Consider the following 17,591-nt stretch of genomic DNA (forward strand, 5'->3'; position numbering starts at 1 on the left):
CAGGGCCCCCCGGTCCTTACACATACAGTTGTCCCCTTTTAGATCAGAGCCCCCCTTCATGTCAGAAGCCTGCACCATAGAAAGGCATGATGCTGGGCAAATATTTCAAGGCACTCCTAAGGGAGGCAAAAGGCACCCCTGGGTATCGCGGCACCCTGGCTGAGAGAGGCTGCCTTAAAGCCATGGCACTGTGCCTGAATGCTTGGCTCTTCTACATGGCAAAGCTATAGTATTTGCTGGTAATGTCAAAGCTTGCCCACTACAATCTGCCTGTCACATATACGCATTGTAGGGGGAGCAGGCCATCTTTTACATTAGCAGGAAATGTTAGAGCTTTACTGGTTATAATTTGCTCAGCACTGTAGCCTAATGGCTTGGCTGGTGCAGGAACCTGACTTTTTTTTTATGACTTTCCTGAGCCGTGTGGTTGTTAAAGGTGAATAGCTTTTTTCTCTCAGTACAAATTTCCATTATCGGACAAATTTAAAGATGGATATTAAAAATGAATACAGAGTTTCATCTTTTCAGTAGAGGGTGACCCAGGCAAGGCAGGTAAAATCTGCAGTGGGAAACTGTTTTTAAAAATAGGAAAATATAAAGCAATGAACATTCAGTGGATTTGAATGAAGATGCATAAGACAAGAAGGGAAGCACTCAATTGTTCTTTAATTTCCTTCCTCTTAAAAAAAAAAAGAAAAGTTGAAAAATTAGTGTTTGCTAGAAACTTTGTTTTCCATTTTTATTTCACTGATGCAAGTTGCTGTTCAGGAAAAAAATGTATTTGACACTTCTTTTTTTTTTTCCAAAGCTGAAGTATTCTAAAAATGAAAGTAGGCGTGACAACCCAGGGTGTTTTTAGAATCGGCTACACTTTCCCTTATTCATCATTGTCTGTGAGGGGAAAACATGGTTGGTCAGAAATCCACATACATGCCAACTACTTGACTCTACAAGTACTTTTTTTTTAATGCTTTTAAGTGGCACATTAATACCAGGTAATACATGGTCCTCTCTGAGTCAAGGAAAGGACCCCTTCTGTAGTAGGAATAGTCCTCTGTGTCTGGTTGTAGGTGCTGATCCTATGGAAAAGCACAAATACTGAATTTGTCATCATACATATAAAAAGAAACTCTGTACATACAGATTGAAATGGAAAGCCAAATCTCCAGTTTTCTCATACAGAAGATTGTTAGGATGTTATGAAAATGTTTTTGTTTACACATTGAGATATGCTTTAGGAATGCACGTGGTATGTTGTAGAGCTTGTAATCAGTTTTACTCCTGATTATCTTATCGTACATCTTTGTGTGTACGAAGGATCAAGTCTACAGCCTGATTCTTATACGTTGTAATTATGTGGCTATGACAGATCACTACTGAAGCCTTAGCCTTGATATGGGTTTCCGGTATGGAGTATGAGTACCGATACCGAATACCGATACTGGAAGTCCCATTAAGGAAGCCAGGCAGAGTGTAATGACTTGCCACCTGGCTTCCTGATGAGCCGGGAAGTCAGGCGGCGTGTAAAGACTCGCCACCAAGCTTCCCGATTTAGCAGGGAAGCCGGCTCCATGCTTCTCATCACTAGGTGGCGAGAAAGCATGGAGCCGGCTTTCTGGCCAATACAAGCCTTAGTATTAGTGATGCATTGATATGGGTTTCCGGTACGGAGTATGAGTACCGATACCGAATACCGATACTGGAAGTCCCATTAAGGAAGCCAGGCAGAGTGTAATGACTTGCCACCTGGCTTCCTGATTAGCCGGGAAGTCAGGTGGCCTGTAATGACTCCGCACCCAGCTTCCTGATTGGCCGAGAAGCCGGCCCCAAGTTCTCTCGTGACGAGGGAGCATGAAGCCAGCTTCCCGGCCAATCGGGAAGCCGGGCAGCTTGTAATAACTTCCGGAATGATACCGGAAGCAAAAGTATTGGGCTAGGCATCTGAGAATTTGGGCGAGTAGTAGTACTCGCCCAAATAATTGGGACCGATACTAGTATCGGTGCATCCCTACTTAGGATAATGGTCACTTGGACAAATAGAGGGTGAATATACCTAGTGGGGGCACACAGCAATAATAGCCCGACAGGTTCTAATCCTTCCTGCACTACCCAACATTAACAAAAAGTTTTGCTGTGTGGCTCCTTAGTTGCAATGTGGTCATATCTGCACGGCAAACGCACATGAATGCGCCGCGTTCCTGAGAACACACAGGTGAGAACCAGGCTTTAAGGTATCCAAACGGGTTATAGCAGTGACTGATGTGACTGTGCATGTAAACACTACGTAAATTGCCGGCGCTATATAAATTCCTGTAATGGTAGGGGTTTTATGAAGATTTGGTTCAGTGAAAACCGCTCTGATAATTACTGAACCAGAAACCAATCCAATCATCTGTACATGAAATCACAGAAAACCTGATCTTTTGAAAATAAGAGTAGTTTGATATAAAAAAAAAAACCTTTCAGCAAATTGTGTAACAAACTCTTATTCATCTATGTATCTATAAGCATTGTAGAGAAATTAGTTTTCAACGTTCACAACACGGGCATTCAAATCTTAACTTTTATCTATAAAACATATTGGCAGCCTGACAGGCTTCTAATGTAAACAGCGGCTGTTTCTAAGCTCGTTTCAGAGTCTTTGTTGGGATTTTTGAGGGTGAATAACTTCACATTACAGGAAGCTAGAGAGGTGAATGAGCGTTTGTTTTAAGCCTCTTTTACTGTTTGTTAGGAATATGTAAATGATTCAGTGTACATTTTCTTTGCTATGGGGCACTTAAAATGTAATTTTAATAGTGCCTTAGTCTGTTATTCTATTTGCCTTTTGCAACTCTGTACACCAGAATTTAGACATTGAGTGCAACCGAGATGTCCTTATCAGTGTGTTGGTGTGCTCTCCTTGACCAGTCATTGGCTTGGTTGGTCCTTGACCAAGCTTTATTGGTTAACTTCATTAAAGAAAAGTGAGGTCAGAACTTGGCTGTCTGATGAACATGACTGGATCAGGAAGCCATCTACACAAAATGACAAATGATTTGGCAGGTAAGGCAGTTCACACATGGCCATTTTATCTGTAAGTTTTGCTGTTTGCTTACACTTTCACTTTAAGGAACACTTTCTTTTTTTAACCATTTTACATGATATTTCTCAGACCATGATTTAGCAATCTCCTTTTCAGATATTTACTCACGTAGGTCACTTGTGAAAGTCAATTATTAATCAGATTAGCTTGTCCATGTCATCTGATTTACAGTTTATCTGGAGGAAGCAGGAATGCAACCAATACTGTGACCCAGCGATAATAAGGATTGACTTCTGATTCAGGGTTTATAGCTATTCCGGTATTTACTGTAATAAAAAGTCACATGAAGCATAGCAGCAAACAGTGACATATTTAAATTGTTAAAGGGTTATTGAACCCTCAGCGGTTTTTGCATATATCTATGCTAGCAAGCAGTAGATATATGCAAAAACAAAAAAAACCTTTTAAAAAGGCTTTAAACTTAACTGGGTCTTCGCCGTGCGCTCCCGTCCGAACATCCTGAAGAGTCTCGGGCGGCCGCAAAGGATCTTAGGGTGGGCGTGTGCGCACTTCGGATGTTCGGCCGGGAGATGAGGTGAGACGCAAGGTAAGTCTATGGAGCAGCGTGCACCCGCACAGACACCGTGGGACATGAGAGAAGAGGAGGACAGAGGAGTCAGCGCTGGATCGGAGACCCGCACCAGCGCTGGAAGGACAGCTGAAAAGGACAGTAAAGAAGAAGATGATCGAATAAAGAGGCATGATTTAAGGTTAGTCCTTACAGCAGGATTGGGAAGGGGGGAAAATAAAATCTGACTTTAATATCACTTTAAGCAGTCTTTTTGATTCAGGGACCGGTGGCACAGAACGTCTGACCACACAGAGCAAACATGTTGTCTGAATGTGCTGTGATTTACTTGGGTAGCTCTGGCATTCATTAGCTCATTGGGGTAAAATGAAGGCATGCTTTTTCGGGTCCCTTATCATTATGGTATTATGCTGCAATGTTGGTTACCACTTTATTTATAAAGACCTCTGAAGCACACATATAGCAGGCATTATAAAAGTCTGTACAAGATGGGTATTACCATATTTTATAAGTGCATGCACGATTTTTTGCGATCGTACCGCACTGGAATGCAGGGCATTGTTTTACCATGCGGTCCTGTGCAGCCGATCGCACTGCGGGGTGGGTGTGTGTCTGCAGTGCTATTGACCTGAATGGCACTGCCACGCCCCTTCCCACCCCAAAACGCAAGGAGACGTTGTGTGTGCGATCCCTTGTGTTTCAGGCATGAAACAGTGTGATCAGTGCACGGGCTGGTGGAAACAAGCGCTGAGTCTGAACAAGTACCAAATCATTTCCTATGTGATGCACAAGCCTCATAAAGTAAACAAAAAACAGGCCTTAACCCTCTCTGACCCAAATTCTCCATTTGTGTCTCCCATGCTCCCCTCCCAGGCACTGCAGTTCACAGTGGGAGGGATTTGGCAACAGGTGCAGTGCAATTAATCAGAAAGCAGTGGGTAGGACTAGGTGTGGCCATGTAATGAATGACAAGCTAATTGCATTAGGCAGAACCAACAGGTATTTGTGGGACCTTGCAAGGGTACTAAGAGAAACAGTAAGTTTAGATGCCGTTATATTAAGGTGCCGCAGCACTTCTTTTTTTTATTTTTATGGGAGGCCCTAGTTCTACTTTAAGCTGTTAGATCTGAATGTGATATATATTTTTGGTTAGTTTTCATGGTGGAAGAGTTGCTTGGCTTTGCATGGATTTTCCCATCCAATTGCTGTTGTTTCCCTAAGAGGGCCATCACCAATAATGCCTGCTCAGTGCATAAATATACACACCCAGCTGATATGAGCATGCATGCTAAAACTGCAGTCACCTTGTGGGAGCAGATGTAGTTACGTGATTGGATTTTTCATCCTGTCACTTTAGTATTAAAGTGGAATCTTCCTATCGTTTATACATGGCTCAGTTATCTTGTGATTAGGTCTCAAGGTGGCCACACACAAGACAAGATTGTTGCAGGGTAAACTGTTTTTTTAATCCTGGTTCAGCAATAGTCTTGTTGTGTTTTGGAGAACAAAATCATTGCACTTTCCACACTTTCGTAGACCGTTGTCAGCATTAGGGCTGCAACAACTAATCGATTTTAAATTGATAATCGATGATGAGAATAGTTGGCAACTATTCTCATCATGGATTAGGAGACAAAATATTATTATTTTTTATAGAACCAATTGATTAGTTGAAAAAAATAACCGGGCGACTAATCAATTATGAAAATGGTTAGCTGCAGCCCTAGTCATCATATACAAGGAGTTCTTTTCGCTGGAAAGTTTTGTCCAGCTTGGTATAGGCAGTGATGGGAGATCACACACCACTGTGACTGACCAGATGCATTTGTTAAAACAACAACTCCCCATGTAGTGACTGCCTTTTACAAATAAAACAAAACACTTTTTCTATGGGGCCTATTTAAGGATAACCTTGTTTTGGGCTAAGTAACAGTTGAAGGACAGGTTTATTTTAGAATTAATGCAGATCTCTAGGTAAAACATTTCTTAACCCTTGCAGTGGGCGATCCCCGTATCTCAAAGGTTAAGAGCTCGTTTTTGTCTAGGTTAAAAAAATAAGAAAGTTATACTCGCCCGATCCTCAGAGTTGGCTTGCTCTTAGGCCGGGCCCTTCCGTTTTTGCTCCGCCTCCGCTGCAGTGATCTAAGGTCCTGTGAGTCATCACATTGTATACACAGTGTCGTGGACATGAGGATGCTGAGGGACATACCATTGTTGCAATGGAGCAGGAGGGAGCTCTGTCACAGCCAGCCAGCTCCGAGGTTCAGGCGAGTATGGGCTTGATAAAGGGACAATTGGACAAAATTTGTGGGATTTGTGTGATTGAACTTTTGCTTTCTCTTACTTTTGTATTTTTTATTATGCCTATAAATTCTGAAGTGGAGGATTATTTAATCTATTTAACTCGTATTTTTATACAGGATCTAGAGCAGAAGCTGCTTGAGGCTCAGAGGAAGGAGCATGATCTTCAGAACCAGCTGTCCCATCTGACTGATGAGAACCAGAAGCTCTTAGGCCACCTGGCTGAGACAAAATCCCAGGGAGGTAAGAACAATTCTACAATTCTTTTCATAAAGTTCTAATTCTTGTCAAAATGCTTCAAATCTACTATGTGCATCAAAAATTATAAGTAAAGCAAATCTTTTAGAGATGTTTCCAGCTTGCACCGTCCTGTTGGCCAATAAGGGTCACCCGTCATAGTGTTGGTTTAGTAGTATGGTGTGGAAGGCCAGCCTTCAAAGGAGAACTATGGCGTCAGGGCTTTTCCCCATAGTTCTCCTAAGGGTCACGGGAGGACACAAACTAGCGTTCTCCCGTGACCCAAAGCTCAGTATAGCTCATGGTATACTGAGACGCCGCAGCCGGGACGGATCCTGACAATACTGGCTGGATCCACCCAGATGCGGGATTGACAGCTTGCTCTGCCTATCCAGAGGCAGAGCCAGCTGTGCCTCTGGATAGGAAAATCCCTCGCCTCATAATTCTCTTTTTAATAACATAATTACAAGTTTGCAGATCGGAGTGGAAAGGGACTTGAAGTTGCCTTTAGGTACCTGTACGTTATGTATATGGTCAGTTAAGCATTTTTTTGTTCTTCACTAACCTATGTAATTTAAAGTGTATGTCCAGGCATTACCCACATTTTGAGACATGTTTACTGTAATGTAGTCTGAGAAGGTTCAGTTCTTAAAACGTGCTACAGGCACACTGTGGTCTTATCCATCACACAGCTGGCTACTGTTGATTAGACTCTTTTGTAACAAGCATCCAATGCACATGTATATTTGGGCCAAACGAGTAGACTAAAAAATCAAAATGTGTATGCCTTGTCATGGGCAGAACACAACTACCCACTTGGTTAAATCTGGGATGCTTAACACTGAACTTTAGTGGAGGTGCAATCAATGATCTGTTTGCTGTGCACTTTTGTGATTTTCTGAGATGTAAAAAATGCTCTGCTAATGGATTACATTTTGTGTTAAGAATGTGCAGCGAGGGAGGAACGGGATTTGATGTTGAAGTTGAAGGTTGTGGTTGACAGACAAAGAGACGAGATTCGGTCGCTCACACGTGAGAACCATCAGAGGAACAAGGACACGGAAGCTGTAAGCCAGATTTATACAAAGTCTCCATTATTACTATCGTGGAAAATCTGTATTCTGTTTTTATGTTTATTACAAGGCTTCTGGCATTAAATGAGCTCATCAGCTAAGCCATGTCAAGTTCACACAGTACAAAGAAAAGACTTACCTAGGATCACACCATTGCCACAGCCATTTGCCGTCCTGTTACCTAGTGCTGATAACACATTTACTGTTATTTTGCATAACATCCAGCTCATTTACAGTGGTCGTCCTTTAAGTCAATTTGTAAGGCTTTGAGATGAAGTGGAGTTATGTAAAAAAAGGCTCGTCCTAATGAAAAGGGCTTCTCTGAGTTAGCTGACTCATTTTGTCATATGGGAGCTGCTATGGTTGACATGTTGATGAATGAACATCACCTATTTCTAAATGATATAACTTTTTTTAGCTTGAGTTCACTAACCTCAATCATTCCCCAATACATTGATTTGTAAAATTGTGTGTGCTGCCCCCGGCTTCAGGTCACGTTGGGCAGGTTTTCGGAGGACACAGTGAGGGTAAGGGATACATGCATCCCTTTCTGTAAAGCAAGGATATGGATGACAGTTCCGGAGCCTGCACAAAAGAAGTCAGCAATGTTCTAACCAGTTCCCAGTAATAACACAATTACACTGTGCAATGACGCATTTCAACCAATTTGCTGATGTCTTGAAGGAGTATGCTGGCTCTAAGCATCTGAAATGTGTTTAGCAATTGATTGCCCAGCCTTGACCTTTTCATTTTCGTTGAATAATTCCTGAAGTCAATACAATATGGCACAGCCATGGCAATAACTGTGTTGTTAAAACCCAATTAAAGTATCACACCTTATTTTTCTCTATATAGTTCTATACCCCACGTGTTACAATATATGACTAATTGTGCTAGAAAAAACCTAAAAATAAGCTTTTCTCTCAGTAAAACTCTTCTTCCTGTTCTGCACAGCAGTGCTCTGTACTAGCAGAGCTGGATAACAGACACACCCCTCAGTACAAGTGTCCTGATAAGGACTTGTACTGCAGAGGAGAGTGGGTGCGTTTGACCAGATCTGGCTCTAAATCTGTTGTCTATTACACTGCACAGATATTCACACTCTGCAACAGGACTATGGAGGAAAGACTGCATACCTATTTTAGTGACTTAATTTGGTCTTATCATATCTTGTGTCCTTTTGTTGCAAGGGAAAGTTAAAAATGAATAAACAATCATTTTTGGTGCCAATGTATTCTGCGAAGCATCCTAGAAGAGAGATCAAATTGCATGATGGTTTTTCCTTTAGGACTAATATTCCCATCCTTCATTCAAGCTTCCTCCTAGCATCATAATGTTGGGATGTCAGAGGAAACCTGTGCAGGATTTGATTAAAGTGGACCTTCAGAGAGATCCTCCAAAAAAAAAAAAAGTAAAGTAAATAGACATATATTTTCCATATTCGCTGTTCATAGCAGGTTTTGGTTTCCTTGAATTCATTATCCTTTTGTATATTCCGTGCTCCTCTCCTGGCAGCCATTGTCTGTAAGGGCAGAGGATTCCCTCTCCCTTTACTTCCCAGAATAGTTTCTGCCCCTTTATGATGATGAGCAGATGGATCCCATGCCTGCACACTGTATAGGGAAAAAAGACTCCAAGCATGGCCCCTCCCACCAAGAAATCGCACAAGATCTTACATTGTACTGACAAGATCTCCCTGGAAGGCACTTTACAGATGCCCCATGGGTGGGCTACGCCACCAGGGAGAACTTGTCAGTACACTGGAAGATCTCATGAGATTTCTTGGTGGGAGGGGCCATGCTTGGAGTTGCAAAAGACCAGGAAGCGAGATTCAGTTATATGCAAGTAAAAGTCAAATAATGAATTTAAAAATACTTGTAACAGGGTTACTCACAAAAGGGTGAAGAGTTTGGGGAAGGCAGGAGAAGTGGACAATCTAGGACAACATAGCTGATTTGGAAAAATTCTCCAATTCAGCTAATTTTCCAGTTCACCTATGTTGTCCTAGATTGTTCACTTCACCTGCCTTCTCCAAACTCTTCACCCTTTTATGAATAACCCTGTTGCTGTTTTATGATCTGTATGCAGAGGTGCATCTACCAGGGATGTTTATTGTGGGGTGAAGGGAAGGACTGCTTTACAATGGGCAGCCTGGTAAATATAAACTAAATTTAAAATCTAGGGTATTAGCCATAGCCTAGCTAGCTAGTAATGGAGCCAGAGAAGGAAGAAGCCTGTAGCAGATGAAATTGGTGTCACGTACTTTACATGATCTGTTTTAGGGAAGTACCGTACACTCAAGGAAACTCCACACCACAGCTCTCAGCTGACCACAGCTCAGAAATTCTTCATCCCCAACCATTAGAGGAGAGGCTGCTGTTCTTAAGGCCACTGGGAAGTATCCTCACATAACATAACATGCAAAACAAATAAAGCAGACAGCGCCTTCTCCTCAGGTGATAACGTTTTTTTGTTAAATTAAATGTATTAAAAGCATAAAAAAATCTAACTGACATGTAGATATTGGGAATGTCTTCAGAGCTCTGAAGAAGGGGGCATCTCCCCTGAAACGCATCAGCTCGTTGGTCTCCTCTGTGGTCTGTTGTGTATCACATTGCTCATTCCCAATGTCTACATGTAAGTAGCTTTTTCATGCTTTTAATACATTTCATTTGAATAAACATTATCACATGAGGAGAAGGCGCTGTCTGCTTTGTTTGTTTTGCATGTACACTCAAGGAAGTCAGTCTCGAGATCTAGACAATCCTGTGTGCGTGTGTTACTGCAAGTAGAAAGGGGCAGTCTACTGGGGGAAGTCCATGAAAATCACCTTTGGAAAATGCAACGTCATATAAAATCACATGCCAGACTAGTTTCTAGTATCGCTTTTATTTGTTTGTGTAAGACGAGAAATCTTCTTTGTGCAAACATTCATTTCCTGTTTTGGAGTTTCATAAGGCTACAGACTGACTGACCTGCTTTTCTACCTATGTAAAGATGAATTCTTTCATGGACTGCAGGTCTCTCTCTTCATATGACTGAAGCTGACTTGATAAATATCCATTCATTGTTTACTATGTAAAACATCTGAACAGGGCATGTTCTAAGTGCTAGCTGGAGAAAAGGAAAGCTATAGTCCTCTCTCAGAGCATGTATTGTAGACAATGTTGTGACAACCGTCCATGCACCACAGACTTTTATATACTTTGGATGCAACAACACTGTGTGACCTGGGAAATATAAATTGTTAGCTATTAATATGTAGTTGTTCTGGGGAAAAAAGGATTAAAATAGTACCACTACCTATTTTTTTTTCTCCTTTTTTTTTTCTTCTTCATTTTGAAAGTAGTGGAGAGGGATTAGAACTACTTCTTCTTCTCTCAGGTTGTTATTGCGGCCTGTGTTTTTAATTGGGGAGATTCACCCTTTGTATTTGTTTACCGAGAGTGACAAAAAATCCCAAATTGCGAGTTGTCACCAGAACAGGAATAGAGGGGACATCTAATGGGGAGACTAGTTCTGGTCACAATGGGGATATCGCTCGCTTTTGGAGGGATTTCTTCTTACTTCCTGTTGTGGCTATGGAACCAGAGGTGAAGGGAAATCTCCCCAATGGGAGAGGGGTTATAACCCTCCCTTACTCTATTCAAAATGGAAGAAAACATTTTGGCTTTAGTTCCACTTCAATAAAAAAAAAAAAATAGCTTTAAGCCCTAAACCTTTTGCAGGGATACATTGGCGGCGACAGCCACCTATGTAACAGCAATATAGTTAGGTGTAAAAAAAATAAGTTTTTAAAATAAAATAAAAAAATAAACGCCCTACTGCCTCTGCATACATGCACATACAAACTGAAACATGCTTTGGGTTTGTACACATGAAAACGATGTTTGTGCCACAATATGCGTATCGCTGCGCATGCCAGAGTAAGAGCAATAATTCTAATGCCACAATATGGATTTAATAAACAGTTGTAATAATATGCCACCATTTTATTTACAGGGTCCCTTGTTTCAGGAAATATATGTATTTTTATAGAATATTTAAATTTTTAAACTAGTGCACGTGTTATTATCCAAAATTACTGTACATATCTCCATGTGGTAAAAATGTATGACTTTGCTTCAGTAACTGGTGTGTCTCCCTTGGTGCAGGAACTAAAGCTTTCTGGTTGCTGTTTATTATTCCTGCTCATTAGCTTGGAAGAATTTTAGCCCATTATACTTTTCAGCACAACCTCAACTCAGGAATGTTGGTTGGCTTCCTTCCATAAAATTCCATCTTCAGGTCCAGCCACAACATTTCTGTAGGATTAAAGGAGAACTATGGGGTTAAGGCTTTTCCCCATAGTTCTCAGGGTAACGGGAGGGCACAAACTAGCGTCCTCCCGTCACCCTAGGCTCTGTATACCGCGAGCTGTAGCTCGCGGTATACTGAGACGCTGAAGCGGATCCCGACAATTGTGCCGGGATCCGCCCAGCTGCGTGACTGACAGCTGGCTCTGCCTATCTAGAGGCAGAGCCAGCTGTACCCGCCCCCTCCCCAGTCCGTTCTGCCAGTCAGCGCTGGCGGGGAGGGGGGAATCCAGCCCCTCCCCTGTCATGGCAGAGAGCCGTGACAGGATCGAGAGGTGAGCGAACGCCGGTATGTGTTCGCTCACCTCCCGATCTACTGAGCCGACCTGTGACAGTCTCATTGTCACAGGTCGGCTAGAACTATGAGGTGAGTGAAAAGCACTCACCTCATAGTTCTCCTTTTAAGATCAGGACTTTGACACTGATTCTTCAAAACATTAACTATCCGTTTTTCTAACTTTTTTTCTTTGGTAGGTCGACTTGCGTGTATGGGTACTGCTTTTCTCCTATGACCTGCTTTCTCTTGAGCTTTAGTTTAGATGGATACCTTGTCAAATTACTGCAGAATTTGCTGGTACAGTTCATAGTTCCATATATGATGGCAAGCTGGTTCAAAGCAGGGCCAAATAATAATACTCCCCCGAGCATGTTTCGCAGATGGCATGAGGTTTTCCTTCAAGACGAAAAGTTATATTTTGAGCCGATCTGTTCACAGAATATTCTTCGAATTGCTTTATGCGTTATCCATGTGGCAAAGTGTAGATGGGCATCAATGTTCTTTGTGGAGTTCTTTGTCCTTGCTACCCTGTAATACACCTGACTGTTGGCGATGATAATGGTGGGCTTCTGATGGTAGACCCCTAAACATGGAGATTTGCCAATCCCAGAGAGAGTTTTCGTTCCATAGACATTGATGTGGGCTTCTTTAAGACCTCCGAGAGTGTTGGGTGCCTTGCTATTGGTGTGATCTTTGTGAGTTGACCACCTGATTATCATTGCATTGACTGAAACACTAAACTCTAATTTCACCTTCAAATGAACTGAAATATCTTGACGGTTCACTTTATTTATTCTACAACAAATAAGTAATTTTATTTTTGTAAATTTTTTTTTTTTTACTTCTTTGTTTTGATTTTGCTTTCTAGTTTTAGGACTTTTGTTGAAAAACCTGTAAAAGTTCTAGGCACTTCTGAAAAAATGCTGTAAAGTGAGAATGCTTTCAAAATAATGCAACAAATAATTTGTATTTATCAATTAACAAGCTGCAAAGTGCATAACTAATAAACAAACCTAAAATATTTATGTGTCCACCCTTTTGCCTTCAAGGCCTCATTCAAACTGCCGTATAATACACTGCGCATAGATGCGCGCAGCATTTTTTACCATATGCAGATAAATGGCTCCATACACATAGCTGCGTATGAAACCTTATTTTTGCGCTGCGTGAAGATGTGCAAAAAAAAATTAATAGAACCGAGATGCGTCCGGTTTCGGAATTTCTGCGTATTTTACGCACGTGTGCACATATACGCACGTTTGCGCGTAGAGTACATTAAAGTTTCTATGAAAAATGATGCATTCTGGGATTGCATACAGTTCACACATATATGCTCATACATACGCATCTACAATTTTGCTCTTGCGTTGTGTGTGAATGAAGCCTTAAACGGCATTAGTCCTCCTGGCTACCCATTGGTAACACTTCTCACTGACGCTACTTCTTTATGACTTTGTATGTTTGGGGTCTTTGTGCCACTGCAGAATACATTTGGGACCAATCAGATGCCTCCCTGATGATATTGCATAATGGATAAATATCTGCCTGTGCTTTTTGGCATTGAGGAGACCATTAATTCTGACCAAATTGCTAACTTCAGCCACCTCAGCTTAGAGTATGGCTTTTCCTTATCCAGTTTCATTCCTTGATATTATTTAATTTTATTGATTTGTATTTTGACCTTGTTAATAGCACTTGTTTGAAATAATTGTTTTGTACTGGATCATATCCTTGCAAAACCCTATCCTATAATAGTCAATTCATTCTTTTTGAAAGCAATCTTTTTTTGCCTAAAACTTTTACTTTATGACATGCTGGTGTTTATGACATTACTGTTGAAATTGTTTGGAGACAAGTGGGTGTTGCCCACAAAGAGAGTATTCTTTAGTCCGTTATTGCTCCTATGTGCTGTGCAAGCAGTTTTACCCTGACACGTTTTGGAGCATGTGTCTAGGGATGCCTGGCCTACACAGCCAGACAACTGTTGTTGATTGCTGAGCCATTTGAAAGCTGTACATTGCGAAAGGAGAGAGTTAGTCCTCCTCAAAACAGACCGCTGTCTTGATCTAAGCATGCAGCAGTTTGTATGTGAGCAGGCAACAGTTCAGTCTGATGACTGACTGAACCAGGCAAGCAGAGAGGATGAGACTGGGTAGCTTTGTCCTAAAAAGGAGTAGACAGCTATGCAACAAAATAGCCAGGAGACTGAAAGATGTTAGGCATGCTAAACAATCCCTACGTGTTTGCAACACACTGACGTCTGGATGAATAAATGTGGGCAGGGAAAAAAAGTGTGTGTGTGGAGTTGTGTGTCCATGTGGCTTGAGCTATTGACCTCCGTAAAAGTATGTTTGTTTGTTTTTCCTGCAAAATCTGGTGTGGCAAACGTGAAAAAGAGCCTAGTGCTGTTGGTGGAGTCATGGGTTAAAGTTCAGTTGTCCTTTAACCCTTTCGCTGCCAACAACGTATGTCATATGCCTGTGGCAGTGGGCCCCTTTTAAACAGACTGCCAGGGCTCTGTTTACATGTGTAAAGCCGACTGTTGGCTTTACACTGGAAGCGATTCTGGCGGCTGAGCTGCCGCCAGATCGCTTTCAGGTGCTGGTGTATTGGGCGCCCCCATGCCTTGCTTACCGAGCTCCGCTGCCCCTCCTGTGAGCCCAGGACCAGAATCACGGGTGCTTTGGCGGGTAGTGGGGAAGGAGTCTGGTGAACATCCGTTCACCGATCTCCTCCCCACTGAATGGGGCTGGAAGTGGTGCTAATTGCATCACTTCCAGTTCCCCAGCTGTCATTGCTTGGCTGCAGAAGCCGGGCAAGAAGCTGTGAGAGCGCAGTGTGGAATGGTGACACTAGGGGTCATTTTGTCGTAGTTTCACACACACAGTTTTTAGCCTGGGAATGTTGGGTATCTAAGTTGAGAGCTGTCCCATCCTCCACTCCTTGGCTTACTAGATTTGTCAATAACTCATTTAAGTGTCATGTTTTTGGAGGGGCTGCTCCCACACAAAACAAGTGACCTCCAATGAAAATAGGGGGTCTCGAGTGGAACCAAATATAGAACAAAAAAGGGGGGTGCCACTGCTGATATTTTATATTGGACTATATCGGTATGGTACCCCTTTTTAATAAATGTGATGGACCACCTCACTGGCCAGTAGCAGAGATGAGGATGAGAGATTTTTTTTCTTCTTTAATATATGGTGGGTTAGGTACAGGTACTGTTTAACCGCTTGCCGTGTGCCCGTTGTGAAAAAAAACGGACGGATGGCAAAGCCCCATCGGCGGGTTGCCGTAATTAGACAGCTTTTTTTTTCTGCTCGCGCGCCCCCGGGCAGAGAAAACCCGTCCATTTTGAGGAGCCGTTACCGGCTGTTTGACATACAAACGATCAACGGCTCTATAGCCCCCCATCACCCTCTTCGAGTCCCGCCACCGCCCCCTCCTGCACCCTCACCTTCAATCCTGGGATCCGCTACCCCATCTGCGGCCCGGGACCGGCTCGGGAGGTAAGATGGGAGGGAGCTCAGCATCTTCCTCCTTGCTGATCTCCCTCCGTACTGTGAATGCGGAAGTGTAATACATCACTTCCGCATTCACCTGTCCGTACTCTGGCTGCTATAGCCAGAGAGAAGAAGCTGACGAAGCAGATCTCTGCTACATCAGCTTCTTTGGGGGACCCCAGGTGACATTAGGGGTCTTGGGTCCTCTTTATGGAGACATTAGGGGTCTCTGTCAGTGTGCCTTTGCTATTATTATAAGGAGATTGTTATCCCCCTATGTGATGGCAATAACATTAAGTGTAAAAAAAAACAAAAATTAAGTCCCCCACAAATAAACGTAAATACGCGTCAGAAAACGACAATTGCGCTACACATGTTACATATCGCCGCAAACGTCGGAGTGAGAGCAATAATTCTAAGGCCATCAATCACTGATGACACTAAACTGATGAGCGGTAAAAGCTTTTAACCCTTTCGCTGCCAAGCCCTCCGGAACATTTTTCAAATGTTGGCCAAGCCATTTTTGCAATTTTTTTCTTTTGATTTTCAACTGCTGGGTTGCTAGTGTTTGTAAAAGACCCCCAAAACCATATATTTTCTGAAAGCTTAGGCCCGGTAGAATAAAAAGATGGTGATACTAAATTTGTAGACCCTGCGATAATTGCGCAAATGTTTCTCAAATTAATATTAAACCGATAAAAATACACAATTCAATTGTTAAAACATACCAAAATCAGTATCCGTGCACAAAAAAAAATATTTTCTGACTAAATCTAAAAGATAAAACCTGTATTGAGCTAATAAATAACAAATATTAGCAAATTTGTAATTGCGCCTTTTTGCAAAAATGTAAAAAAATGAAGGTATGCAAAACTGTAAATCGACTTATGTAAAAAACTGCAGTGAAATATCTGGGGTCTAAATAGACCCCTGACATTTCCCTTTTGAAATAGAAAAAGAAATTGAGGACATAGAGTCCTCAATTTCTTTTTCTGCAGCCCCAGCACTCAATGAATGGGAAGTACAGAGGCTTCTCATTCATTCACAAACTAATGATAGTAAAAATATCTTACTATCATTAGTTTATGAATGGGGAGGAGCCTCTGTGGTGAGTGCTGGTCCCCATTCATAAATTCTTGAATGAACAGGCTGTGATGTAAATCAGCGGGGATCCATGGAGTCTCTCATCCCTCCCGGGGGGGGGGGGGGGGCGCCCAGTATTTTTGATGATAGCAGTCATCAGCGGCTTGTGAGCTGATGACAGCTATTAATTTGAAGGGGACAGTCCGGAGAACAGTTCTACTTTAAGCTCATGGTCGCTAGAGCGACCATGAGCTTATAGTAGAACTGTAAATGCCAGGTCCGTACGGCATACTGAGCTGGCCAGCCGGGAGCACTTTTGTACCTCCGTATGCCGTACGTCCTTGGCAGCGAAAGGGTTAAAGCGTCGCCTATACCCAATTTTGGGTATTGTAGTTTTTTGAGGTTTCGCGGCCGCGCACAATTTTAAGGCTTGACATGTTTGGTGTCTTTTTAGTTGACGTGACCCTGTCTTTTATATTTACCAAAAAGTTGGGTAATAATAATAGGATTTTGGTACTCACCGTAAAATCCTTTTCTCTCCGTTCATTGAAGGACACAGGGAACAGATCGGAGATCATGTACTGTAGGGACGTCACAGAGCAGTACCAAAAAAGAGGGGTGGGCCAACAGAAACAACAAACCCAACTAAACAAAAAAATTCCCTCAAACGGCCGCCTGCAACACTTTGCGCCCCAAACCAGCATCCGCAGATGCCAAAACATCCACCTTATAAAACTTGGCAAAGGTGTGAACAGAATACCAAGTCGCGGCCTTACAAACCTGAGAAACGGAGCCACCATGACGGAAAGCCCAAGATGCCCCAACAGCCCTTGTAGAATGGGCCGTAACAGAAAAAGGAGGCTCACGCCCCTTAATAGCATACGCCTGAGATACTGTGTCGCGAATCCATCGAGAGATGGTAGCCGACGAGGCAGCCCTGCCCTTCCGGGGGCCATCTGCAACGACAAACAGGGAATCCGATTCCCGAAACGCAGCCGTAGCACTCAGGTAAACCCGGATGGCGCGGACCACGTCCAGACAGTGCAGTGCCCTCTCCTTCCTGTGGACAGGCTTCGGACACAAGGAAGGCAGGACAATGTCCTCATTGAGATGGAAAGCCGAAACTACCTTCGGCAAGAAAGATGGCC

General features: G+C 42.6%; 1 protein-coding gene across 1 annotated transcript in view; it reads left to right on the forward strand.

Moving 5' to 3' along the window:
- The window catches only part of RILP (Rab interacting lysosomal protein), a 44,070-nt gene that overhangs the window by 16,041 nt on the left and 10,438 nt on the right, over positions 1-17,591 (forward strand). Inside the window, exons 2-3 of the mRNA XM_018573642.1 lie at positions 6,035-6,158; positions 7,098-7,219. Of these exons, the coding sequence (XP_018429144.1) occupies positions 6,035-6,158; positions 7,098-7,219 (246 nt within the window). The remainder of the gene's footprint in view (positions 1-6,034; positions 6,159-7,097; positions 7,220-17,591) is intronic.

This window comes from Nanorana parkeri, unplaced genomic scaffold (assembly GCF_000935625.1).
Source record: "Nanorana parkeri isolate BGI_ZX_2015 unplaced genomic scaffold, ASM93562v1 scaffold48, whole genome shotgun sequence".
NCBI classification, from domain to species: domain Eukaryota; kingdom Metazoa; phylum Chordata; class Amphibia; order Anura; family Dicroglossidae; genus Nanorana; species Nanorana parkeri.